At 37.8% G+C, this 27859-nt stretch overlaps 3 protein-coding genes across 3 annotated transcripts; 1 reads left to right on the top strand and 2 right to left on the bottom strand.

The window, feature by feature from the left end:
• Positions 1-245: 245 nt before the first annotated feature.
• On the bottom strand, positions 246-7993 carry LOC132977824 (phosphatidylinositol 5-phosphate 4-kinase type-2 gamma-like). Its single transcript, XM_061042705.1, has 10 exons — positions 7744-7993; positions 7558-7655; positions 6056-6152; positions 5357-5506; positions 2714-2860; positions 2478-2516; positions 1093-1206; positions 747-1002; positions 543-646; positions 246-360 (listed from the first exon to the last, which is right to left on the bottom strand). The coding sequence occupies exons 1-10, from the start codon at positions 7891-7893 to the stop codon at positions 280-282; spliced, it is 1236 nt and encodes a 411-aa protein (XP_060898688.1). The 5' UTR covers positions 7894-7993; the 3' UTR covers positions 246-279.
• Positions 7994-9723: 1730 nt separating this feature from the next.
• On the bottom strand, positions 9724-11626 carry LOC132977822 (insulin-like growth factor-binding protein 5). The gene is made up of 4 exons (XM_061042701.1): positions 11169-11626; positions 10849-10877; positions 10632-10751; positions 9724-10536 (listed from the first exon to the last, which is right to left on the bottom strand). Exons 1-4 carry the CDS (start codon positions 11479-11481, stop codon positions 10435-10437), a joined length of 564 nt encoding a protein of 187 aa, XP_060898684.1. The 5' UTR covers positions 11482-11626; the 3' UTR covers positions 9724-10434.
• Positions 11627-13533: 1907 nt separating this feature from the next.
• LOC132977832 (SPRY domain-containing protein 3-like) lies at positions 13534-27280 on the top strand. Its single transcript, XM_061042714.1, has 11 exons — positions 13534-13632; positions 15023-15169; positions 15345-15420; positions 18714-18838; positions 19285-19417; positions 19541-19729; positions 21332-21481; positions 23541-23598; positions 24944-25063; positions 25160-25281; positions 25373-27280. Exons 2-11 carry the CDS (start codon positions 15042-15044, stop codon positions 25505-25507), a joined length of 1236 nt encoding a protein of 411 aa, XP_060898697.1. The 5' UTR covers positions 13534-13632; positions 15023-15041; the 3' UTR covers positions 25508-27280.
• Positions 27281-27859: the final 579 nt, after the last annotated feature.

Genomic DNA, 27859 nt, shown 5'->3' with positions numbered 1-27859 from the left:
ATTTAGTCCTGTATCTTGTGCCTCTACTCAAAGGTAAAGCTGAAGAAAACAACTATAACAACAGTTTGCAAAGAAGACTTTCCTTAATATGCAAATTCCAATTCTTCATTCAGGATAAATCAACTGTTCATCCGTCAATAAACCGGAACAGGCGTTTAAATTTAATTCTGATCATTCTTAAATTAACAGTAACATTTCAATGCTTGTCAATGTTGATTTGAGATGACACCAGAGTTTTCTGGTAAATATTCAAATAATGACCTGGGTCGAATCCTTTGATTAGGCAAAGATCTTTGTGATGAACTCACGGAAACGTTTGGCATACTGCTCAGGGTGAACTGTTGAGATTTCTGCTCCTCCCTGCAACACACATACACATGCACACACACACATACACAGACACACACACACACACACACACACACACACAGTGGATGAGAGATAACTGAACAGAAAATGAAAGCGCCCCAATACACTTTGAACAATAGAGATCTAAAGACAGCATATGCTAACAATCCCTTTATAGAGCGCCGGTCTCTTACCCCATGTTTGACAGCTTTGGCAGCGTGAGCGGCTTTCTTCTTGGTGTCGTACTGTGTTAGCACATCAATCAGGCCCATAAAATACACCTCCCTGTGGGGGGCACCTGGAGGGATTCACAGCACCATATGAGTGATATTAATCCGGGCCTATGATGGTATCTTGCATGACATGGTGTTTGGGTGTTTTACAACAGATGGACTCACCTAGAGCACACTGGATAGCATACACATCGATGTAAGGGTCAAACTCCCCAGGACCCATGGGTTTAAAGGAGTTCATGTAGCCGCTGATGCCCTCAGGAGAGGTGGAGCCTGAAGCTGGAACCAGGCCATTTTCATCTTCTTCTTCATCTTCGTCAGTTGACTCCATGTCTTCCTCCTCCTCCTCCCTCTCAGCCCGCTCGACGTCATGAATGCCGAGCAGCAGGCTGTAGTCCATGATCCTCATACGCACCAGAAACTGAAGCAAGATGACACAAACATTACATCCCAAACAAAACAATAGCCACATGCTTCATTAAGGGGGTTTCCTGTGTGGTGGTTTCCTTACTTCAATATCTCTGTTGAGTTTGTCCATAATCTTCTCCTTCTCCTCATCACTCACATAAACTTTTTGCATGTTATTCCTGAAATCGACGTCTTTGTATGTAGGCAACTCCTTCACCTGGAGACACAAAGTGAAGCTCAGCTACTGTGAATGTGCATATAGGATGGAAACTAAATTATTCAAAAGCATTCAAACACAACCAGCCATCCAATTTCTAGATTCACAAAAGTCCATTTATATTGCCCCAAATATTGTATTCCAAATCAACACAGCTGGAGGGATTAAAGGCATTTCTGCAGTTATTCAGCTTCGTTTGAGTCAGAATCACTCCAGAGGGGTTGCTTAGCGATTTTTATTTTATAACTGTTCTGAGAATGTAATTTCCGAATTTGCCGCAATGCTCAAACAGCAGTTAAATACAATATGGTCAATGTGATTGGATGACTCTGAGTGTTGGCACAGCTGCAGCTAACTGAAACTCGTTAAGTGGTCCTTGTTGAGAGAACAGCACAAAGAGATAAGCGACGCTGAGTTCCTCCAGGTTCATAAAAATGACTCACTTTTCCTTGAATTCTGGGTAAGAGAACTTCCCTTGACAAAATTCCTCCATTAAAAAAAACCTTGTAATGTCACAAGCACAGACATCCCCACTAAGTACGTTACCATGGCAACTTCCGCACCTTAGTTGCCTGTCTCTGCTCCTGGGGTCAGTTATTGTATGAACAGTATACAGGCTATTTCTTATGAGTCATTGATTTAAAGGTTATTATTATGAAAGTATTATTCATTATTGATAAGTGAAAAGTAAACTAAGTGCAATGATTTACAGGTAATCCTGCATGTCAACATCCAATAAATGATAAACTGTTGTTCCCTGCACACTTACCTTTTTTTTTTTTTAAATTGTCCTTTTTTTGCTTCCCACAATTTAAAACATACGTTACATGAAAAGTCTACTATGAAGGGAACTAAAAGGCTCATAAAATGCACCCATGGACTTCATTTCACAATGTCTGAATACACTTATAGTCCTCATATTAATTATATTACCAGGTTGTTAAAGTTTCTTTTTTTATGACATATATAGCATTATTTTGTCACAGAAACATTAAAAAAGAAATATGTGTCTCACATGCTTGATGTATTATTTAGATTTGTTATGTAACATCTAACCTGGTCACAACTTAATCAAAAGTATGGAGGTAAATGCAAACTCAGCTGTCCTTACAGTAAAATATTTAGCAATTCTTTAATGAGTCCGAAGTGAATCTCAATTAGCTAAAAGGATAGGTAAATGTGACTGATGACCTAAATATATTAAATGTGTTCTCTTCACTGTGTACCATATTTAAAACTCTCTCAGACACTATACCACCTTTATTCCTCACCTTCTCTTTAAAACTGGCTTCACGAGACATCCCAGAGCCCTGTGCAAAGAAAAATGAGGTTGTCAGTGTCTTCAAAGATGCTGACTCTAACTTTCATACAAAAGGATAATTTTCTTCTATATAGTAAAAGACTTTTAATATTTTAGCGCACCCTCTTATCCACATTTGCTTCTTCACAAGACTCAAACAGTTGTGATTGCTCATCTAAAGTAGCCTCAGGCCTCCTGCACCATTACCTTGAGGTCATACTTCCGGTGTACATGCAGTCGGTGGCTGAACATGTTCCTCATCACTAACAGGTAGGTGTCCTCGCTCTCCACAGTGACTCTGTACATAGCCAGGAACTGAGGGAGCAGCGTGCTTCCGTGACAGGTGACAATATGCTACAGGACAACAACAGTAAAAAGTCAATGAATTAATAAAAAAATAAAGGACATTCATAAACCCAGTGGCAAAACGACAATTTGAATCATCATCATTCGTCAGCAACTGAAAATACAAAAAACAATGAAAGGACATCGTGCCTAGTTATTTGAATGAAACCCAGCATATTTAACAACCCATTAGCCACCCTCAGACCACAGTTTATTTAAGCATTAAACTGATTTCCGGCTAACCTTACCGTTTTGTGTTTTGTCCAAAAACAGAAGGAAAAGCAAAACTTCCAAGCAAACAGTAGAACTAACTAACTGATTTAGTATTAACAATTTAGCCTAACCCTTTTATCAATCAATAAATCATTCACATTTATTTATAAAGCACATTTAAAAACAGCAACAGCTGACCCAAAGTGCTGTACATGAAACCAGAGAGCAATTTATGATTTATGATTCATGCAATCCAATATCAAACTTCCCAGGCTCCTGTATTAGCTAGCTAGTATGTTAAACATTAGCTGTTAGCTCTATTTGTACAACACAAGTAAAAGCATGTAAGATTTCTAATCTGTGTGTGATAGCAGAGAAAAATGGCTGCTGTGTCAATATGCTCAGTTGTTAACAAATCAAAAGCAGAACACATGACAGAGTGACAAATTCTTGAACTTTGAAATATATGTTTGAACCATAGACTGTAAATAATTTATACTGTCTATGGTTTGAACCAGTAATCAAAGTTTAACACTTTCCTGTTAAGTTTTTGACATATAGCAGCACAATGGAGGAATGTGTGGAGGGAGGGGGCCCACCATTTTTTCTTGTTTGAGCATGCAAAACAGGGAGGCCTCTTACACAGAACAGGACTGTCAACGGTTTTCCTATATTTCAATCATCTGTAGGTGGCAGTAATGTGCCAAAGAACGCAAAGAATGGCAGAATCGAGAGGGAAGAGGAGGACTACTGTACTAGCACGATAACATGGATGTAACAGACCGCATTAAACATGGACATAGTCTCAGTGACATCACCCATTGGTTAAACAGCTTTGAAGACCAACAATGGCAGTCGCTTTATAGGAATTGCTTTCTCCAACAAGCTTTCAGTCAACTTAGGAACAGGAAGCAGAGCTGAAGCGGGCCAATTACCTCCTGGAAAACAGCTTCAACAGGCCCCCCTGTCCCCCTTATTGTAAATAACTCTAACCCTATAATAATCAAAACCAGTTAGTTATAAATAAAATACTTGTAAAATAATAATAAGTGTAATAAAATCTGCTATTCAGACCAAATGAGTTTTTTGAACCAGGCTGTAAACATTTTTATTTCTGTTGGCAAAGTTCTGCTTTTTGCAGCCGGCCTAAAGTAGACACTAGAGGAACTTTGCAGTTTAACATTGGCTTCATTTTTCAACAGCGAAGGTTGCTGCTTAGGATGTAAACAATGCGCCTTGATCCAATCTTGTTTAAGCTAATGTTTATTTTAAAAATAATGCATACAACATATTTGGTGGACCTCAAGAGGATCAACACTGTGTTTTGGTAAGTGACACACAAAGTGCACTTAATTGATTTTTATACATCTCAAGTTCCTTCGAGCGAGGTGTTTCTAAAAAAGTGGACTGGACCGTTAATTCAGAGGTTGTTTTTCCTTTTGTTAAATCTGTAGATCGTATGGGAAAGGGTTTGGGTTTGTCATGTTTTCAAATGCAAATGTTTTAAATTGGCTGTAGACCTTTTACATTGAAGACTTTAACATGTTACAGTGAGAAAAAACTGTTGTGTATAATAAATTAGTGATTGGCTGGATTCCATTCAGCTGCAAGTTATTGTGTTGTATCTGCTGACTCACTGTTATTGCTTACTGGGACACTTAAATGGAACTGAGCCATCATTATAGTAATTAGCAACACTGTGCTTTTTTCATTATGGGGAGTTAAATATCTGCTGCTACAAATGATCACTAAGGATGACAATTTCCTTTACTACAATCCCAGAACAGATGTGGAAATCTGTTTCTTCTATGTGTGAACATGTATTATTCTCTGTTAAGTTTAATCTCTATAGAAAGTGCACCTTGCTCTTACGTCTACTTCCCTTCTGTCTACCCTTTTTCATTAAATACATATACATTTATGACACTGTGTGTGTATTCGTTATTAATATAGACTCTAATTTTCATGTTAAAAGAAGAGCTCTGGCTGTGATTAATTGTAGTGGGAAAACTCTGTTTAAAATTCAAACACTCTTTGATGTTGGAAAGCCTTTGCCATGGCAACCAGGGTTTTCACGAAAGGAGCAAAATTTCTCTCACAATATAAAAAATTAACAAGACAAAAAGAGAGGGAAAAGTGAGACTCAGAGGATCTATGCTCACAATTTTTTGATGAAAGGGGTTAATCACAAACTAGAAAATAGATGAACCGTCAAGGTGAAATTATTTTTTATCAATGACAAAAGACTTTTTGGACATCTAATAGACGCTTTCCACACTGTGTTGGTCTTACCTGGTGATACTCAGAGAGGATGTTGTGCATTTCTTCCACCTCCTCGCTTGAGATTTCCTTAACTACCAAGGTGCGGTCGTATGATATGAGCAGCAGCCCCACACACTGCCCCTCCTCGTCTTTAAACAGAGGACTGCGGGCAAGAGACGCCTGTTGGCAAGATGGAGGAATACATCTCTGAGTACAGGTGACAACCTCTGACATTCATTACACTGGTATCCTTTTTATAACCTTTTCACATATAATTTATCAGGCAAACAGGAAATCCAAAGGTTTTTTTGTTGTTATGATTATTACTGTTGAAGAGAAAAAGCTGCATTTTGTCCTGATGCTCAATGTTTATTTCTTTAACTTTTTTTTTTTTTGCACAAAAGTGGATATGCACTCTGCCTTACATTAAGTGATTGTGTGCTAAGCAAATGTGCACAGAGCAGAGCTGATGATGACTTTGTGTGCCACCTGGCCCATGCAAAAATTACACAAAAAAATGCAAATTTTAAAGGGAGCAGATCAATTCACGTGTCTGGTTTGAAAGAAGAAAAGAAAGAAAAACACAATGGAAAACCTTGGCTGTTTTGTATTTTCAAAAGTCAGTTTCTCTTGTCAGGCAAACATCTTTCTCCCTTCCTAACCTTGTGAAAATGGAGTTGTTTTTTTCTAATAAAAAGCTGCTTTGAAGAATATTTTATAAAACCATACCTGGTAGTCTTGGTCCTCAATTCCAAAGTGTTCTCGCAGGTTTCTGAACACCTGCGGACAGTAGTCTTTGAATTTGAATTGTCCTGGGAGGTTTTCTCTGAGGAACACACACATTTTAACACATCAAATAAGAATAATGCAATTTCATTTAATACTCAAAGAGCATCTAATCGAACCTGTAACTGTGTCAAATATGCATAGATGAAGGTAAAATCTTTAAATCAAGATATCAATAGGCTAACACTATTCAAACCTTCCCGTTATGTTGAGCCTAACCGATGTATAAGTAGGCAAAGACTATGGGACCAATAAAGGTTTATTACTGATAAATCTGTATCTATGAACACATTTTACATTATGTCTGGTGTAATGTTTTACCTTTACTGAACATATTATGCAGAAAACAATGATTGGATTAATTGACAAATTATTCCATTAAGTAGTTTTATGCAGTCTCTATAGTTACGGTATATTCTCAGTACTGACGGCAGAACATGTAGCAGAACCTGAACAGCCAATGTGATGGGTCCACACACAAAATGCAAAGTCAACATCCATCCAACAACTCAAAAACTCCAAAAGCCAAAAAAGTATTTGCTGTAATCAGTACTTTTTAAACCACTCATGAAGGTAACAGTCTCAAAAACCCCAAATCAGTGTGGGCTTGAATAAAATAAAGAAATATAGAAACCAGCTAGAACTCATAATTATCCATTATCAACTAATAATGTGTTTCTATCCTACACTGACGACACCAACAGTTAAATATTTGCGCGTATGTTTAATTTCAGTGTTTTCAAATCTGCCAGTTTTTTAATAATCACAACTCATAACAGCATCACTGGTTATGAGTTACATCCTGCGGTGTGTCTTGAAAGGTTTTTATATCAAGCGAAATGAAACAACACTTGAGTGAAACCTCATCAAGGTGAAAGCACTGTAACGTGAGAAAACATATTTTATTGTTCTCCAGACCTCTGTTTATAAGTCCCTACACGACCTGGATTCCTCAATGGATTAAAGGATTATTGAGAGCCACTCAAGTTTTCTAGACTCCATCCGTATAGAAAATGAACCTCAAGGCAGACAGAGTATACTTTGAGAAAATAATGATTAAATAATTCACTTTGACCCATAACGTTGTCTGATTCATCTGCTGAGCTATATGTTCTCTAGGCTATTGTTTGTCTGAAACACACTGAAACAACTCGAAATAAAACATGCTGCATTCACAACTCTGCAATCATTCTTAAACTTGACCTTGCACCAAACTAGGGTTGCTTTCATCTCTTTGGCTTAATGTCATTGTCGTTGTATAGCTGTGTTAGTATCAACTTTAGGATATTGTTTGGGTAGCAAGGCTGTTGTTTCTGAAAAGGGGGCTGCAAATAAGCAAAGAAGGGCAAACAAATCATAGGAAAAGAAAAAGCCATGTGTTAAAGTGACAGGGTGTTGCAGGGTAAAGGTCCCAGCATGTAAGCAGAGGAGCACAGTAGGCCTACTTGTTGAAGAAGTGATTGTTCACTTTGATCTTCGTGCTGGCTTTGAAATCGTCTGGCAGCAGCATGACAGGTACGGGCACCTCGCTCAGGTCGTTAATCTGCGCATGATCAATGAATAAATCATTTATATAAATAAATTCACAGACGAATCAATGTAAACAGGTTAGACTCAGCACACATACCCACCGAATGATTGACTCCCCACATCAACACGCTCAACACGGGATCACTGGCTCGAAAAACCTCCACTTTCTGCTGGACAAAGTGCTTCTTCTTAGTCTTCCTCTTAGGCGCCAGGATGCTCAGGGGGTTAGAAGTGGCACTTGGGGAAGACATGGCACTTTTTCTTTAAACTCTTGTCCGTGCCTCAGGGCTCTGGTTGTCATCCGTGGCACCCTCCTGTGTACTGTCGAGTAGAGGCAATGCAGTACAGCAGCACCTCCTCCTCCTCCTCCTGCTCCACACTCACACTTTGGAGGTTTTACGTCGATCCAACTCACTAGCACAGAAATACAACAGGTGCAGCAGAGCCCTGAAGGCAACACCGACGAGCTTGGGTCAAATTCAGCAATACAGTCATATGATAATATCAGTATTCATACAGTTCTGGTTACTTATTCCTGATGTTTCTTATCCAGCTCTGCACTACGGTCACTTTATTTATCTCATTTTTACCCTTACAGTTATATTGTTTATATTAGTTATGTTGTTCCATTATTCACCATGCACCTTATAACTTATCATTTAGTATTTAGTATTTAGTCTACTTGCACATAGCTCTGTATACATATATTTATTTCTCGTTTAGCCTACTGCATATAGTTATGTTTACATCTGTTTACATGTGTTAGTCCGATCACTGTCCACTTATATCTACTCCTTTATATTTAGTATTTTTAAGTTAAGTTAAGCTTTAAGTTGTATTTAAATTGACACTTTATATTTAGGTTAAAATGTTTCGTATTTGCACTGTTGTTAATTTACTGCTCTGTGTGCCTTTGAATTTCCCCCCGGGGACAAATAAAGGTTTTTGAATTGAATTGAATATGATGATGAAACAACAGAGCAGCAAGACTATATGCTGCTGGACTGAGTTTTATAGGGATAACAGTTTGCTTTTGCCTGTTAGCCAGTTATAATAGTCATAAAAACGACTAGGTCTACTTCAATTAGCCAATAGGCCTACTACTACTACTTTATGAATACACTTTTACTGCTAATAATAATAACAATAATGCAGTTGTTATTATTATTATTAAAGTTATATTAGGCTACTACTAAAGTTGTATTTGTGTATGAAGACATTTTCCTGGTAGTGGATCTTACTGTTTGCTTGTGATGTAGCATCTACCCCATATGTCATGATTTACTTCTGTTTAGTTTGTTTGTTCCTTGTTGTGATTTCCTGTTTTATTTTGTCATTTGTATCACTGTGTTTCTCTGTTTCCTGTGTATTTTTCAGTAATTATCTTGAGTTACGTTTACACTGTTTCCTGTTCTATCTTGTAGTTGTTTTTTTTACCCCTGTATCATGTCGATAGTGTTTCGTCCTGCCTCGGTGTGTTTCCCTCCACTTTTGATTGCCCTCATTGTCCTCGCCTGTGTCTTGTTAGTTTCACCCCGGTCTATTCAGTTTCAGTGTTTCTTCCCTTCTGTGTCAGTTCATTCTTCCTACCCACATTCACCAGTGTTTCCTTGTGACTCCTAGTTATCTCCTTGTGGATTTTTTTTGTTGGATTTTGGTGGACATTCTTTGTAATTTAAAGTAATTTTTTTGGTGCCTTTCATTTCAACATAGTTTTGGTTTCTGCATGTGGGTCCTGCTCTTCGCTTTTTCTTATGAAGGTGACACCCCACCTCACATGTTATATGGCTTAACTATACACTTCTATATTACTCATTTGAAGTTGAACAGTCAGGCTATTCTTATATTCATATTTTAGGGACTTTTTAGGCCTGGGGTTACATTTTCCTTATTGACCCTAACAGCTATCTTTGGACCCTTTTCACCTAATCAACATTTTCTCTGACATCATGCTCAGAGTGGAAAGCTCAAATGCTGATATTCTGCAGTGATTCAGGTTTGCAAATTGCTTCCCAGATGGAAAGGGAAGTGAATAGACAACAAAAATGAATATGTGTAGGGAAATCTTAAGGTAAACAAGATAAACAAGACTTTTTTTTTATTGGAAAAACATTTAACAAAATATGCATCCATTAACAATCAGTGCCAGTCTTTATCTTAATATTTAATTTTGGAAGGCAAAATTTCTGAATGAAACTCCCCAAAACGAAAATCATAAAACTAAAGCCCCCCTTTGATTCTGCATTACAAACTAATTGAAAAATACCTCGTAGGACTACCTGTTCTCATCAGTAAACAATGATAAATTACTTATTAAAATGAATATTAGCATAAATATACAGTAATACATTATAGAAGTAGCATAAATAGGATGAACAGAGATTATGTACAGCCATTATAGTAAAACAATTACAGTGGTTGAAAAAATACTGAGAAAAGTCTTTTTGGTACATACATTGATCCAAACCGTCTCCTGATACCTGGCTGATGATATGAAATATTTGTTTTCAAAGAGATGAAATGCTGAAACTATAAGATGAACAACAAAAGTGAATGTAAAATAAACGTCTAAGTACTATGGTCCTGAAATGTTCAGTAGAGGGCGCAAGGAGACAACATTACTCATACACTGGTTTTGATGCAGCGTCTTATTGGTGGAGAGTTTTTGGCTTCTGGAAAATGAAATGTAAAAGACCGGGCTGAGCTCCTCGAGACTCTGTGTGTTGTTCCTTCATCTTTATCTCATGTTGGTCACAAAGCTTCCTCTGCTTCGGTCCAGGCTCCAAACTTTTCTAACAACTCAGATGGCCCTTGTGCTTGGTGGTTGAGACTGGCATGCCGTTCTGATTCACGCACCAGCACTTACCACGTTTCTTCCCTCGAGAGGACCAGCACTGCACACACAGAACAAACACATTCACAGCTGGGAATACAAACACATGTCTGCAATCATTCTTAAAGCTATAGGTTGCAGCATCTGCAAACTCACCTGCTTCTTTCTGAAGAAACCTCGCTTGTCACAGTTGGGCATGTAGATGTCATGTTGTGGGTCAAACAAATGGGCATTAAGACCGTTGATAAGTGTAGTTAGAAGTTTACGACACGGAGCCTGCAGGAAGAGACAGAAATGGACAGATACAACTTAGTGCAAGCCTGTGTTTATGTCATTCGTGTACAATTTCTCTTTGGATAACAAGGGTTTCTACCTCATTTGGATCCTCAGTAGGTGCTGAGTCTAGGGACATTCAAAGAAAACATTTTTAGAATTGATCTGCTATTACTATGCCAAAACCTGTCAAACTAGAGAAAATGTTTATTTAATTTTTCAAAATAATACTAAAGCACTATAAAGGCTTCTTAGAATCCATCTAAAAGAAACAAATCACTGTTTATAGTGATCACTAAGGCATAAAAAAAAATAATTCTTGCAAGCAGGGGTGGTTTTTCACCATAATCTCTCCATCCATAAACAAAATCTTGAATGACTCTTATTCATTAATTCACAAACACACAGTATTATTCCTACCTGTCTGGCTCTTCTCAGTCGGGCTGATGCTGCTGGTGTTGCTGCAGACTCCCCTGCCTTCTAGCAGGGCTCGGAGTGGCCTCAGCTCGTCCTCTCGAGGCGCACAGCGTAGACCATTGGCACAGGTCCTGGTGTAGACCCCACATGGTTCTCCAGCATCCAGAGCAGTGGAGTTTGAGTCTGCAGATTCAAGACTTGGTGTGGGCTTTGAGTTACAGGTGGGACATCCTCTGGACTGTGTGGTCTGTGGTCTTGGGGTTGATAGAGCTGGCTGTAGGAGGATCAGCACCAGGATGTTTAAGTACAGAAGCATTTCTCTCTAAAAGTCGGCCACTAACAGATAGTTGCAGCTAAGTCTCCAAAAATCTTCTGTCAGGACGTTTTCTCTTAGATCCTCCTACTGCAGTATGTCAAGGTATTGAAAGGTGGATGTGATTCCCTGAAGCCAAGACAGTGATCATTTGGCTGACAGACACCACTGGCAGCAGCTTTTAAAGAGTCCAAACAAGTGGGGAAAGGTATGGGAGGGTACATGATGAAGAGTGTTTGTTTTCCTGCACATTTCCACACAACCGAGCACACCCCATTTTCCCCACACATGCACATACAAACTCTCACGCATGCTCATAACATCTTTTGTCTTTCATCTTGGTTGCAGGTTAGTAATGTTTTCTGAACACAGTCTGACATAAATGATTGCTGCTCCATTGCTCTGCTTTTTCCCCCACTGAGAGGGGTCATTCACTTACAGAGGTGACAATTTCATGTAACTGACCAATCATGGCAGAGAACACACAATTCACCATCCTACGTTTAGAATGACTGCACTTCATGTAAGAGTAACTTCAATTTGAACTGTGAAATATTTTACAAAGAATTTATTCGACTTTGTGTCTTATAATCAGTCCACTAATGGCTCTATCGCAAACATCATTATGTTATTTTTTTGTGCAGCTGATGTTGATAGTGTACAACAGATTATAGTACTCTGAGCATAATTTAAACAAGAGCATCTGTTCAGTAAAAAAAAAAAAAATCTTATAACGTTAATGGTCTTTTTCATTACTCATAAATAACACAGGTTTTGTGAAATTTACACACATTTACAGTAACAGGACTAAAAGTATTAAATCAGTTTACAGCTTGTTTGGGTCATTGCTATGACTTTTCTTTAAATAGCAACCACTAAACAAACACTTTGTTCTGTAAGCGTGTTTTCATAGTCTGTAACTGCAGGGCTAAAGATTGAGAGGAAACAGCCGACACGGAGAGGCTGAAGGAGTGCCACTCAAGGTTGGATGACTAAGACATTAATAGCCATGAGCAAAGAGTCCCACCCAGCAAATTCCACCATCTGTGAGTCACAAACAGATTAAATTAGAAGACAGGATCTCAAAATCTGACAGCCTGTCCTCTAACATGATATATTAATATTCAGCTTGTGACCACTTTGTCTCGGATACAATTACTTTACAGCTATGGAGGCATGAAAATATTTCAGAAAAGTATTTACTTGACTTTAATACCAATTAAGCTGAGATAAGAAATATCATGAAAACATATTAGCTTAAAGGGAAAAAGAAAAACGTTTTTAAAAAAAGAATTAAATTAAAAGCTATGAATACTAAACAAAGAAAGGACTTATATTGCAAATAAAAGTGCCACATTGCATCACTCCCAGAAGCGCGTCTGCGATGTACCAAAAAAACAATGTCTTTCTTTCTCTTTATGCTTCCCACAAATTTACCTTCCCAGAGAAAAGATGTGAAGAGCAGCACTCAGTGTCAGTGTGTCTCTATCATTTATTGTAGATTTTTATTGTATTTAAGAATGTTTTATTTGCTGTCTTCTATTCTTATGGTGCCACTTATTTCACATTTATTTATTTGTAATACTATTGGTTTCCAGGGATGGCAGGGACGGGTGAGGGCAACATGCATTTCATTCTATGGACTGCACATTGTACTTAATATAGGAAAAATAAATCGATTTTTTTGTTTTATTGAGTTAAAACTGAATTTAAATTAAGTTGAATAAAATATCCAAAGTTAACTTAAATGAACTCTCATTCTTATTATAAAAGAAAAAGCACATATTGAGCTAATATGTAGGCTAACTCTCGCTGGTTCAAAAGTAAAATAAATAATATTTGATCAAATATGATGGGTTTTTTTAAGCTACATGCTTATTTAAATTTACTTTTACAAAAAACGAAGGTGTTAAATAAAATATTTAATCTGTAAATACGAAGTTCTCAATTTGTTTGTACCGCGGAAATTTACTAAGACAATTAAACATGCACGAGCATACACGGGTTAAAAAGTACACGCTGTATTTATCCTGTGATCTGATTGGTTGTGGAGGCGGGACTTCCGGTAGCGCAGGTTGGACATAAACTGACAGACTTCATCTCCTTAAATTTGGAAGAAAACCCGAAGGACGACGCGTTACAAGCATAGAAACAGTAAGAAACTTAGACGAGACACGTAAACGTTTATTAGTTTGTAGATTACATGAGGTATAGTCATGTTTATAGTACAGTTTAAACTTCCAGCGCGATTATGTTGTATCGCTGAAAGCAGCTAGCCCGGCCAACGGAGTCCTGCTGTAGTTTGGTAAAATGAATGCTGCGTTTACGGAAGGCTCGTAAATAGATACATCCGAGAAACCAACGCGGAACTAATCATTAATATACGCACATTTCGCAGTCTATGATTATTAGGCTAAACGAGGTGATTGTCCTCAAATTGGTGTACTTTTTCAAACATATTATTATGTAGATCCCCAACTTTTTACTTCTGTTTTGGCTGGTTAAATGTTTAATTATCAATTTAAAAAAATAAAGTCGCCCAAACTTTCATGCCATTGGAACAGAAAACAATTTCAGGGTATTCCCAAATAAACTATGAAGTTCAATCGGGTAAAAGGGTCGTATGATAAGGAATCCACTTTGTAAAATACTGATGAACATTGTCAAAGGTGGACGATTGACACCTGGCATATGTGTTTGAAAGTATGTCCACGGTTGTGATGACATAACCTTAAAGGCATTATTACATATAGCCTATCGATAGTGCTGAATTGAACTAATCAATCCATTATTTTTTACAGAAAATAAAAACAAAATATATTTTGACAATCGATTATTTTGCTCCTGTATTTTAAGTTTGCTTGTTTGCCAGTAGGTCAAGCAAACAACTTGATGACATTATCATTTTGCTTTTATCACCCCAATTGCTCAGTAATTTTACAGACTAAACACATCATTGTCAGATTAGTCAATGATGAAAACAATCATCACATAAAGAGGCCAGACACACGTCAATAAATCCCAAAGTCTCAGACAAACAAATAATATCCAGTCTGTATTGAGTCAGTCACAGTTCAGTTTGGGTGGAGGACACCCAAGGGACACACCTGACCATCACAGGACTGAAAAGAATAGGGGACTCACATTCATGCCTGCTGGCAGTGTACAGTCACTGTCCAGGCCTTTGCTTGTCTTTGGAATGTGGGATTGAATTTAAATGGAAAAAAACAAACCTACGCATTGACTCCCTTACAGGAAGGGTTTGGCCTGAGCGTCAAAGGCAGGTCCCTCTTGTTGTCAGGCAACACTAGTGATCATGTTGAGGTCAAAGTTGTTTGCTGTGTTTTTAAGATGGATCCATTATGTCACTGTAAAGGTGTAACTTCACCAGCTGTACTATTGTGATAATTTACTAAATGAGGGCGTGTAAAATTGTTAATAGAAAAAATTATCATGCACTAGTTAAGTACATAAATGAACATAAAAAACATCTTTATTTTGATGATAAACCAAGAATGAAATGTTTTGTTTCTCTGTGTCTTAGATTGTAATGGTTTTCCGGCATGGACGACATAAACCTCCATTACCGCTTTCTGAACTGGAGAAGGAGAATCAGAGAAATTCGTGAAGTGCGAGCAGTGCGATACCGGGAACGTCTGAAAAAGATGCTTAGAGATGGAGACATACTCAGGTATCAGTGATGAGTAATGGCTCAATTAGAGTATGACCTGTAGACACAGATTTGTCATGTGGGTTAAGTGCCTCCTGCAATGCTTCAGTGCACTTTTTCATTTTGTTTAATCATCCCTTTGCTTGCTTTCAACAGAAGTGATGATGATAATTCAATTAGTTTTTTCTTCTTATAGGTATCATGGGAATTCAGATGAAGTTGGCTGTTTTGTTGCTGCCAGGCCGTTGTCGAAGAGAAATCGCTATTATGAAGTAAGAGTTGAAAGTTTTCTTGCAAACCACAATGAATGCAGTATGAGGGCCATCCTGGTACTGTGACATACATTTTAAATAAGAAACATTAACAAAAATCTATACTTGTTAAAAAGTCAAAAAATACAAGTGGGGCGCTGGTGGCGCAGTGGTTAGTGCGCGCGCCCCATGTATGGAGGCTGTCGTCTCAAGCGGGTGGCCCGGATTCGCCTCCCACCTGTGGCCTCCTTCCCGCATGTCATTCCCCACTCTCTCTCCCTGATTTCCGACTCTATCCACTGTCCTATCTCTCCATTAAAGGCACAAAAAGCCCCCAAAAAATAAATTTAAAAAAGTCAAAAACAATCCCAAAGTAAACTGGTAGCTTCATTGCTGGTTAACCTGATATAAGTCTTATTTTGTTAAACAAATGGAATAGCTCTTGGCTTGAAGTTGCGCCAAGCTCTTGATGCTCATATTTTTGACATTTATCAAAGTAATTTCTTAACTTGAGCAGTTCATTGAATAGTTAGAGAGTGTGAATAAGGTCCATTACTGAGTACTGTTTTAACAAGTTTGGCCAAGCCTGAATGAATTACAACTGATTCCCTTTCTTAAACCATAATCTATCGAAGATATTTCTCTGAACGCTTAAGATACTGAGACAGCTTCTGCTCCCCTGCTAACTTTTATTATTTAAATTGAAAAACGCACTTAAGTAAGATTCTCTTTAAGTGCAAAAAAACACTATGGTAGGTGTTGACCAATCAATACATTTTTCACAACACAGAGATTATTATTGTGTTAAAGAAAGTCCCTTCTTTCTGATGCTGTGCATGGATTATTATTGGTGTATATTTATAATGGAGGGAGATAGATTATCAGTTGGCGAGCTAACAGGGGAGAGAGAGAGAGAGAGAGTGGGGCACTGCGGCTCTGTTGATGAGCTTGTCTTAACAGAAACCGCCAGTTTGTACTTTTAATACAATATAGGGGCGATCAGAATAGTCACAACGATGGTTTACAATTAAGCTTTGTTGCAAACACCATCAATAAAAAGACATTATTTGTTTAAATGACAGTCTGTTAAATCAACACAAATTGATTTCTACTAGTAGGGCACCAGCTACTTGCAGCGATCCAGAAGGCAGAACAATTTTTCTCCTATATGCTATCGATCATGTTTTCTCTACTGAAAGGCAAATGACACCAGCAGAGTCAGAATCGATTCGTAAACAGCCTGAACCCAGTGAAACTGACAGCCAGAAAGAAGTATCAGTACTTCATACATTGAAATAAATGAGGAAATGGGTGTGCAGACTTAATCTGAATCAAGAGCTTATCCTGTCTCAGTACTGACAAATTGGTTTCACATCTGTCACAGCTCGTAAAAAAATCATGTGCTAGATTGTTTATTTCACTGCTCCAACAACCAAAGACGGTGACTGTTATTCAGAATAAACCATGTTCAAACCTGCCTTAAACACACATCCTGTCTGTTGTGACGTGAAACAGTATCTAACCCTCTCAACCTTTGCACTTTCGTGTGCTTCATGATTGTGACTCACTTTGTGGGAAACACGTAGGAGGAGAGAGGTAGCCATTTGCCTTTAAAGGACATAAAAGCTTTTAAACGATGGCAAAGGGGATACTTATTGAAGATTTCAGGGTTCATCTTTATGTTTGACTCTGAAAAAGGGTTGTATTACTTCTCACTCTCAGGAGACCAGGGATGACGTCATGGGAAATCACTTAAAAGTTTTTCTTCTGCTCCTTGTCCTAGATTTGGCAGCAGTGCTCTTATTGCAGTACTTCCATGTAGGTTTCCCCTGGGATGATGTCATGTGGTCAGAATTCAGTTATCATAACAATGGTGAAGCCAGTGCTTTACTTAAAGTCCCCATGAAATGAAAATTAAGTTTTCCTGGTTTGAATGCAGATTTCCTGCGTTAAATGTTCATTTATCTGCAAATATCTGCCACATTTATTTCAATAAAGCATCATCTGAGTATTTTTTCATCAGAATAACTGTATTTTCTTTTCCTGTAAAACATTTCAAATGTCTGATGACTCATCCTGCACTCAGGACAATTTTTCAACAAATAAAAAAACAGCTTTGTTGAAGCTAATGATCCAATCAAATTCATCCCAACGTTATGTCCTGCCTTCTATCTTGTGATTGGTTCTATCTCGTTCCAGTTGGAAATACGTCATGGCGCTGCATTTAGCTACTCTCAAAGTTCTGTTTCATGAAGACTTGAGTTCACTTTGAACCAACACAGTGCCGTACAGATATAAACTGTATAGTTTTATGTTGGTGTTTCTTGAAGTGAAAAGATAAGCAGTGCCCATATAAAAGTGTAATGGCATGTAGCCTGAAGGAATAGATAAACCAAAAGCCCTTTTGTGGGAATTTGAACCCTTTTATGTCCTGTTTGTAAGATTTCACTACCATAAAATCAATCAAATAATTAACTAGGAAATAGAATGCAATCCGCCAATGAAATACATCAACAACCTTTAGAAGGTTTACCTTAAATGGTCTGCATTAAATGAATCCCTTTCTGACTCTAGTTAACTCTGATTCCTGTAGCAGTACCAGCATCAAAAATGAAATTCTTCCATTCTTCAGTCTAATGACAATAACCCACGTATGACATTGCCTCCAGTCTCAGCCCTACTTTGTGTTAGTAGTAGCAATTAGCAAATATTAGCATACATACTGAAGAAAAATGGCAAACAAACTATATAATAGCCAATCATTAGCTTGGTAAAAAAAAAAAAAAAAAAAAGCTAGCATGGCTGGCTGTTTCTTTTTAACACAACATATTTGTCATTTCTATCTTACTTCAGTTATCTCTGTGGCTAAATCACCCTTCTCTGACGACATCAACCCAATAACTTAGAGCCTGACCGATATTATTGGCCAGCTGATAATATCCGCCGATATTAGCATATCCAGTGAAATTAGTAGTTCCTTAGTGGTAACAGCGTCTTTATAATTCAAGGTTTGTGTCCTCTTTTTGTGACAGCTGAAAAAATACATCTTGTTTTAATTTGAGGATACAATTAAAACAATATCTACAGCTACTGGCTTTATTTAAATACTCAAGTCTCTGAAAATCAGTAGTTTGAAGAATGTAATGACACCCTTTCAATTACAAAATACTTATTTTGTAAGCAAAACTGTTTTAAATTATCTAGAAAAATTGGGTTCTTGTTTTTGTAAATATTAATATAAAGGAAGTGGTTTTCTACTGTAGTGATACTTTCCCTCCTGTTTTTATTATGAATTCATCTTGGGCTCTTTGCAGGTGACCATCATCGATACAGGGGTGAGGGGGATGATTGCTGTTGGTTTGGTGCCACAGTTATACAAGCTGGACCACCAGCCGGGCTGGCTCCCACAGTCTGTGGCTTTTCATGCAGATGACGGAAAGTATGTGACAGTAAAGACTTTCTGGTCCCAAAGAAATGAAATGTAGTGGGCCCAAGATGATTTTGGAAAATGACTTTATTAGGGAGCACCGACCTCAGAGCGAAAACCCTGTTGGAATGCAAGGAATTATTATTATTATTTTTTTCAAGCAATTCAAATGCATTTTTGGGGCCTGAACATGCATGTAAACTCACCAAAATAGATATGGTCATCAGGTCTTGCGAAAAATTTGATGTTTTGGTGTTTTCGTAAACAAATGCCGAAAAATGTCTGAACAGCGCCCCCCTTAAAAATGTCAAACATTCAGCCCCTCGCTACGGTTTAATCTATATGCACAAATTAATTTTTTCATGTTAGCCATGCCAATACCTACAAGCCTCTTAACGTTGTGGTGAATGTCAACAGGAAGATTAGTCCCTTAACCTCACCTACTTTTCTCTCCACAGGCTGTATAATGGAAACACTGTAGGACAGCAGTTTGGTCCAAAATGCTGTAGAGGTGACAGAATCGGCTGTGGGATATCTCTGGATTCTGATGATGGACAGTTAACAGTGTTTTTTACCAAGAATGGCAAAGAAGTACGTTCACCATAGCCCCTCTTTACCTTGCACATCATTTTTCAGCCAGTATCTATTAACAAGAAAACATATCCCAAAACATCAATGACCTTTTCCTCACCAACTCTGTATCTATGCGTCCAGGTCGGCGCTGTGGAAGTACCGGGATCTCCTGAAGCTCTGTATCCAGCTGTGGGGATGCACTCTCTCGGAGAAGAAGTGTTGCTGGACCTGAACGCTGAATGGGGGATGGAGGAAGATGATGGACAGATGATAGTGGACAGTCATGAAGAGGACTGGAACCGTCTCCATGATGTCAAGGTTACTGGCACGGTAAGACTCCTTTCAGAAAAAAAGATTAAGACATTTTTTTATGATTCGATCATTTCACTGTTTTACCCTAATACTTACTCATATTTAGTCGGAAATCTTGATCGTGAAAATCGTGATTTTAATGAGAACTTCACAGATTGTTCAAAAAGTTTACTGGTGCTAAAAAAATTACTAGAGCATAATGAAAACAAATTAATAACATATTTTTTATGGTAAAAGAGATTTCTAGTTCCTTCAAAGCAGTACATGCCGTCTAAACTGCTGTTTGTAAATTAAAGAAGAGTGAATTTCACGGGGATAGAAGAAAACATTGTCAGTAATGTAAGGTCTTGAAAACTGTAGTAAGATTGCTTTCGCTTTCACTGATGTAGTTATCCTCTGACAGTTGGAGTTATGTCCTGTGTTTAATATTTGTGTTGACATTTGCTTTGAAAAGAGGTCACTGTGGAACAGGATTCAGCTTATGTAACATTGTTTACTAGGTGCTAATACTGCACAAGGAATTAGTTATGTTGTCTCTGTCGCCGTCGCTCCCTTTTAATACCAGTGCAGTTTAGGGCAAAAACCTTCCCTCATTTTTCTCAGAAAGAAAGACTTGCATGACGGTGCAGCCTAATTTTCATCTTATCTTCAAACATCCCTTACAGCATATTTTGTAGATTAATAATGCATCAGTTTATTAGACTTCTCTGTTGTGGTTCCCAAACTTTGCCATGCCAATGACCCCCATATGACATTACTTGTGGCAGATTTCTGATATTCCTTGTGCATGAAGATGGCAAATATCAAAAAACAGAACAACTTCATACTTTTCCTTGCTTTTATCAACAATGAATAATCCCATAATTCATTCTTTTTACTCAATGTTTTTTAGTCAACAGTCTTTTATCATTTCTGTCTTAAAATTAGTCAACCGTAAAAGTAACATTAAACATATTTTTTTATAAAGGTTCTCTTGTCATTAATTTTTTTGTGTTCAGTATGTCCGTATTTTAATCAAACATCTTAAAAATTTGGTGGGCATTTCAGGGATGAGATTGGCTTCAGTCTTACCTCTCAGAGAGATCACTTTCGTGGAATTAGGACATTTTAAATCAACTTCAGTACCTCTAATATATGGAGTTCCACAGGGTTCTGTTCTTGGACCCTCACTGTTTTCAATTAACATGCTACCACTTGACCATATCATGAACAACCACAATATCAATGATCATTTCTATGCTTACCACACACAGTTACAGCTCTCCTTTGACAGCGAAGACACCAATCATCTATACAAGCTCCACAAGTGCATTGCAGATATAAATAATTGGATGGCAGCTAATTTTCTATAATTAAACTCACAACAATCTGTGATTGAAAATAATATTTCAGCTAATCTTGGTCCTCTTCCATTTACCATTACTGACTCCTGTATAAACCTTGGTATTATCTTTGAGTCACTCTTCACTTATGATAATAATTAGCAAAATAAATAGATTTGTGTTTATTCATGAATATGGATCAAAATGCAAGATGTTAAAACCCGAACAATTGTTTAGAGACATTAATCCAGTTTCCATGTTAACGTGTAATCTGTATGTGTCTGCATTATTTCCACAGCTGCTGGAGTACGTGGGTAAAGGGAAGAGCATCGTGGATGTTGGCTTGGCTCAGGCGCGGCGGCCTCTCAGTACACGTTTCCACTACTATGAGCTGGAGATCACAGACGCAGGAGAGAAGTGTTACATCGCCCTGGGGCTGGCACGCAGGGTAAGAGCCTCCTCGTTTTAGTCATCATCATAATGATGATCCAATGTCATTATCGCCAACAAAACGTGTAACTTAGTGTAACACACACTGTGGTTATTTGTCTGTGAAGAAAACCCCCTTTTACCCTACTCGTGTCCCGTAATCGCTCTCCACTGCTCTCACTGTTTCCAGTCAGAGTGATTGATGACCGACAGAGGAAAAGCTAACAACAAAATAAATATTGTCTCATTTTACCCCCACATCTGGATTTCCAGAGAGAGCAGATTTTTCCATTTACATGTTAAATAACCATGCTAACCAAAATACTGCAGCCAGATATATGAATGTAAGCTGTTTGATAAGATGAAACTGTTGTATTTGTCTCAGCTTTTGTGTTTAACTTCCTCTTTCCATGCACCTAGTAAAAGTATGCAAGGGCAAAAGAAAGAATCAAAAGTATGCAGGACATCCTCAGGCTAAACAATCTAGGTTTAATATCCTAATTAATTTGGCTCTGTAAGGTGCTTTAATCTGAAATGATGACAGCAAGTGAAGATCAGTATTTTGGAAATAAATAGGGTGTGAGAGAGGACTTGTTGAGTGTTTACACATCAGAGATACAATCATCTTTCATTTCCTTTATTGGCTCATTAGAAAATTCTTATTGGAGGCTAATTGGTTGTTGTTCACCTAGTTGTTTTTGCAGCTGTTATGGCGTCCACAGCCTGGGAGGTGATGGATCATCGTAATACTTGCCCTTGACATTAAACTCCCCCACTACTCCTCTGCCGTCACTTACTGTGTGTGGGCACTTCGCGCCCTCGGGTCAGACTGTGAGGAGAATAGAGCTCTGTCATTTTGCTGATTGTTTTCCAGGAATTGTTTTTCTCAACATGTCTGCGGTTTTGCTTGAGTGTTATAAATCCATCAATTGGTCATTCCTGAGGTTTTCTTCTATCCCTTGTCATCAGTCTGCTGATCCAAAGCATTAGCTCTCGCTACAAAGATCTTAACAAAGAAGCCACTCTATTACTAGGGACAAGAGTTGGGAATTAGCAATAGCTACAAACTCAGTATTGAAACTATGTTAAATTGCATTGTCCCTATTAAAAAAATAAATTTTGAATCAAAATATCTCTCTCTCTCTCTCTCTTTCTCTCTCTCTCTCTGCCTCTCTCTCTCTCTCTCTCTCTCTCTCTCTCTGCCTCAGCTCAGGGTAACATGCTGAACAGTTACAGGTTGCTCAATGGTTGTTGATATTGGATAAATGAACAGTTGTTTATGGTGAATTCCTTTTCTCTTTTGTAGCTTCGGGGAAGAGTCTTGTCGTCTATGAACAAGTTACTACAGTCAAACTTATCTTTTTGACTCTGTTTTGTTCCTTAAGTCTTTCCTTCTCAGGCCTTCACCTTCCATTGCACAGTTTTCTGCCTGTTTCTAAGTCTATCATGATGTCGAGAACTCAGCATTGTTACAACTTCAACAGATCAGTCCATCCAACTCAAAGATCCCTCACAGTTTAAAAAAAGTCACTCCAGTTAAGAGATGATTTAGCTGATCAGGCTCACGTTGCTTTGAGGAAAATGATGTTTGCTGTTTTTCCTTTAAACGTCTTTATAAGAATACTTAAGAATTCTCAAAGCTTCACACAAAATGCGTGAAGCAAGAAGCAAATACTTAATCATTGGAAATAACATATTAATCCTCTAAATTCATATTTATTGATCATATAATGCATGTATAACAGAGTTTTTCAAGCAGCCTGTCATTTCTTTTTTACATTCAACCCTACATGTATTAAGGGAAAGCTTTTCAAGATAAAGTGCAGTCATAATTATACTGTTTTTTTTTTCTTTGTTGAAAGCTAAAACACGTTTTGTTAAATGAAGTCAAAATATCCCTGACTTTTATCACTGTAGATTTTTTTGTGACTTCTGTCTTCACCTGTGTGAGATCCTTCAACTGAGTGTCAAAACTGGAGCATGGAGCAAATCTCCCCTAAATCATTTTGACGTACAAAAAAAGTATTTTTAAGAGAAGTTAAGCGGCTAATGAGGTCACTTTATCTTTTGTTTTACAGGATTATCCTAAAAACAGACATCCAGGTTGGAGCAGAGGGTCCATAGCCTATCATGCAGGTGTGTATTGGTTGATAATGGTGCCTTGTGATGTGTCAATAAACATTTATATTCATATCACTGTTAAAACTTCAATCAATAACCCTTTCATTATTTTCAAACAAAACTCATTCACAGCAGAGATGGGAAAGACTGTACAGTTTTCAATTAAAGCCAGAAATAGTATTAAACTGTGAACTGAATTAGAATATCAATAAACAAATGACAAATCACTAAACCGATCTTGCCATTTTCTGCAAACCGTTGCACTGTGGGGGAGAGAGAGAGAGACCCCTGTGCATATAATCACTAACGAGTGCTGTGCTGGCGTATGGACAACATATCAGAATGTCTTAAGTTGTTAAGAGCAGATGTTTGGTGTTAAAATTTCACATGAGAGATGGAAAATGTGTTTCATAATTTGAACATCTATTTCCATCTCTACAACCAGCACAAGCAGCAAGGGGGTCCCCGTCCCTCCTGTGACAACCTGAAGTTATATTTCATTAGTCTTTCTCCAGATCAGCGTGCAGGAGACTCTGAGAGGAAGTGCTCACATTCTGTGGATGCACACACACAAATCTTCAGCTGATCTTTAACCTTCTTTCTCATACATACCAGCATTATTTTTGTTATTTTACTTTCTTGGACAAATGTTGAATTCAATCTTTTTCTCGTTATTTTCGACCGTCAAAATATTTCTACACTAAATGTACAGGGGCCTGACCTGCCTATATTTGTCAAAACCTGCTGCTACACCAGGCTGGTAGAAGAGACTGGGCCTTAAATTGGGGAGGGGCTTTTATTTGAGGTTTTACCGTAAATCCAAATTACAGCATCACTGCCACTGACGGCAAAGCCAGAGATTGTAGTGAACTGTTTTTATTTTGTCACCATATTTACACTGGTAATGGCAACAAATGATATCTCTATTCTTCCACTGATAGAAAAAAAGGGATTTTATTTATTGCTTTCTTCTTGTTTCCAGCAGCCTGTAACAGCCAGATCAGTGAATAGTTTAAGTACTAACAAATAAAGCTGGGAGTATTATTGTTTCTACTGTATTATTTGACATTCACAGGGTTTTCTCTGGTTTCTCTGAATAAGATGGAAACCATAAACAGCCTTTAGAATGAGAGGGGATGACTTTGTGTCTGTACAGATTTGATTGGCTGAACAGTTCCGTTGTTTAATAGATGAATAGATGCTTGTTGCTTCACACTGCTCTGCCAATCAGAAAGGTTGATGGAATTGTCAGCAGATGTTGTTTTGTGTTTTGACAGAGTTAACATCTGTCTGGATTGCATTCCACTCTCTCATTGGTTACTCTTACAGCACTGATCAATCTCTTTGTTGTTCCTTGTAGACGATGGAAAATTGTTCCAGGGCAGTGGGGTCGGGGACCCGTTTGGACCGCGCTGCTTTGAAGGGGACATTATGGGCTGTGGGATTATGTTTCCACGTGACTACAGCCAGGAGGCTGGAGGTGAACACATTTTATATTGTTTCCATAGGACACTTTCTTGCATCCTCATGGACAATCACTAATCATCTTTGTTGCTATATTTTCTGTTCTTTTCAGATGATGTTGATGACTGGGACCTTGAGGTTTTTCAAAAGCCCAGTGAGGTTCAGAACGACATGTATGTAAACAATGAAGATGAGGAGGATGAGGGAGAAGATTTGGATGGGAAGAAAGTCATGGTGAGATGTTGTCAAAATGTAGGAAATACTAAAATTCAATTTAAAACATACAGTGCAAATCTTCTTAAACTGTCTTTGCTGTGTCCTTCAGGTGTTCTTCACTAGAAATGGGAAGGTGGTGGGCAAGAGGGATGTATCCTTACCTGTAGGAGGCTTGTTCCCCACAATCGGCATGATGAGCACTGGGGAGAAGGTGAGGGTGGACCTGCACCCCCTCAGTGGCTGAGCAGAGGGGAAGCAGCAAATACATACTGTAATACCTCTGAAAGATCATCAGGCTGCAAGATGTTACTTGAAAAGTCACTCCAGTGGTGAAAATGGTTTCCTAATGCTTTAAAAAAAAAAAAAATGACGTTCTGGCAGAAATCTTCATCAGGAATGATCAAAACCTATTTTTATACATTTGGCTCAATGAAGTGCTTTATAATGAACCATTTTGACTGAACAAAATGGTTTTGTGAGAGAAAAACTTGTAATGTAACATTAAATGCCAAAAAAGAGAGACTCTCACCAGAATAATGAATGTAAACATCTCCCCAGTTCACCAGTGGAGCAGATAATAAGCAGAGATGTACCGTAGATCTAGTGTTCATACCTGGTGCTCTGCTGTGCTGCTTCCCGCTGATGGTATGTTACTGACACCCAGTGGTGAGACTGATATCCTCAAGTACAATGCTGACAAAACAAAACCAAAACCCAGTGCTGTGTTTGGGGCAAGGTCTTTATAGAAAGCTGCTTTATCGCTGTGGTTCTGTTCAAGTATTTCTGCTTGTTCTGACATGTAACTGCATACAGGTTCTTCAGGTGTGTACCATATTGTTCACATTAAGCACACACAATAATAAAAGTAAAGTCAATTAAAGTAATGCCAAACTCCTCTGGGGCCACTTGGCTCTCCATGATCGTCCTGGAACTTCATAGAAAGAAAAAATGTCATTTGTATTTTCTGTGCATTTGAGGTTCTTTCGACCACAATGATTCCAAATGTGACAAGAAGGGAAACTATCTAGAGCAAGAGAAATAACTGTAAAGACAGCAATAACTGAGGATTAAAATGGCGTCTCAGTGAATTTGTTACTACCATGAATTTGAATATTTCTCATAAATCTGAATGATGAAAACGAAGCCATCCTGATGTTTTCTGCTCTCAGGTGTGTTTGATAATCAAATGAAACTCTCTTTTCTGGGGTTATTTTTGTGATATTGCTGTAATTTAAAGACAACCATTGATTGCCACAAACATGTTCTGCCTTTTTTTTTTAAATGTTTTTTGTTTGGTGACTCAAAATCAAGTCATGGTTTTCATAATGAATCTATTTTTTTATTCGACTGTCAAAGTAGAAGATTTGATGTTTTTCCCTCCTGGTTCTTCAGTCAATGGGAAAGTAATATTTACAACAGAAAGAATTGATTTCTTTTTGCAGCACCAAATCCTGCACACAACACTTACTGTACTTATCTACATAATAGATATAGATTTGACCTGTGATACTGTATGTCATTGTTTTCTTTTTTTTTTTTTAAATCCTTCAGAAGTTTGACAGATACGAGAACTTTGAAAGGACGCTTTGCAACCAAACTGCTTTGACATATTTCAACTAATCAGCAAAGTGCCTCTGCGATTACATCCAATCTGGACCCTGCACTGAATACAGCAGGTTGTAGGATTCAGGTTGAGATGTTGGAAATGATTCACCTGGATATTGGAGGAGCCAACCATCACTAGACTGTGCTGGTCACTCAGAAGATCTTACAAATACTTAATACGTCTATTTTTGGAGTTTTGTTTGGGGGAAAAAAAGTTTGATGCGTCCATGAATTGCCTTCCTGTTTGACAACAAGTGTTAAGACTTTTGTGTTCATGTGATGCTAATTGTGCTGCTAATTCTGTGCTGGGGAAACTCTGCACATGGTCACATCAGCCTGTACTGTAGACAAAGTGTACTTATATGGTGCCTGACATTTTTAAGATTAAACCTGTTTTTCTTAAAGTAATCAATGAAGTTTAACACAATAGGAAAATCTTTGTCTCTGTGTACATCCTGTCATGTGTGTTTATAGTTGACTTTTCTCTGTCTTTTCACATAAAGCAATCAGACATACATGCCAAATATGATGTTAGTAGAATAAAAGTATTTGCCTTCAATTCATCATTGATCTTGTTTTTCTCTTGTTGCATCAATATAAAAAAAACATTCATGTCTGTCTGCGGAGTTTAATTACTTTTACAATGCTGATCTAATATTTGATAACTAAATAATGGATTTATTATGATTTATTAATACTCTCTCCACAGTTGTTTCGTAGCAACTAGTGAAATATAAAGAAAAAAAAGGCTTTCAGCTTCTTTTGAAGCTCGTGATGCATCGAGAGGATTTGAAGAAGTTGTTCAGATTGCAAATCCAGTGTCAGTGTCTTTAATGTATTAAAACTATTTAGTAAAGACGTTTCTTTTAAGAGGTTGTCAGTTTGTCAAAAAAAAACAGGTTTTCTAGTTGATAGATTTTAATAGTTTTTTTTACAACAGTTCAGTAATTGTGCCCATTGTCGCATTATACAAATCATTATAAAATCTTCT

The sequence above is a fragment of the Labrus mixtus genome, chromosome 7, assembly GCF_963584025.1.
Source record: "Labrus mixtus chromosome 7, fLabMix1.1, whole genome shotgun sequence".
Taxonomy (NCBI): domain Eukaryota; kingdom Metazoa; phylum Chordata; class Actinopteri; order Labriformes; family Labridae; genus Labrus; species Labrus mixtus.
Note: the sequence above shows the minus strand (reverse complement) of the source record. Positions and strands in the feature narration are given on the sequence as shown.

Excerpts from the sequence above, each read along its gene's own strand:
- LOC132977824 (XM_061042705.1), bottom strand. The coding sequence starts at position 7,893 with ATGTCTTCCCCAAGTGCCACTTCTAACCCCCTGAGCATCCTGGCGCCT. Across the intron at positions 1,207-2,477 it reads AAGCCAGTTTTAAAGAGAAG|GTGAAGGAGTTGCCTACATA; the intron begins GTGAGGAATAAA and ends TTGTGTCTCCAG. Across the intron at positions 647-746 it reads TGCTATCCAGTGTGCTCTAG|GTGCCCCCCACAGGGAGGTG; the intron begins GTGAGTCCATCT and ends GAATCCCTCCAG.
- LOC132977822 (XM_061042701.1), bottom strand. The coding sequence starts at position 11,481 with ATGCTTCTGTACTTAAACATCCTGGTGCTGATCCTCCTACAGCCAGCT. Across the intron at positions 10,878-11,168 it reads GACTGAGAAGAGCCAGACAG|ACTCAGCACCTACTGAGGAT; the intron begins GTAGGAATAATA and ends GAATGTCCCTAG. Across the intron at positions 10,752-10,848 it reads CTACTGAGGATCCAAATGAG|GCTCCGTGTCGTAAACTTCT; the intron begins GTAGAAACCCTT and ends CTCTTCCTGCAG.
- LOC132977832 (XM_061042714.1), top strand. The coding sequence starts at position 15,042 with ATGGACGACATAAACCTCCATTACCGCTTTCTGAACTGGAGAAGGAGA. Across the intron at positions 18,839-19,284 it reads TTTCATGCAGATGACGGAAA|GCTGTATAATGGAAACACTG; the intron begins GTATGTGACAGT and ends TTCTCTCCACAG. Across the intron at positions 25,282-25,372 it reads TGGATGGGAAGAAAGTCATG|GTGTTCTTCACTAGAAATGG; the intron begins GTGAGATGTTGT and ends TGTGTCCTTCAG.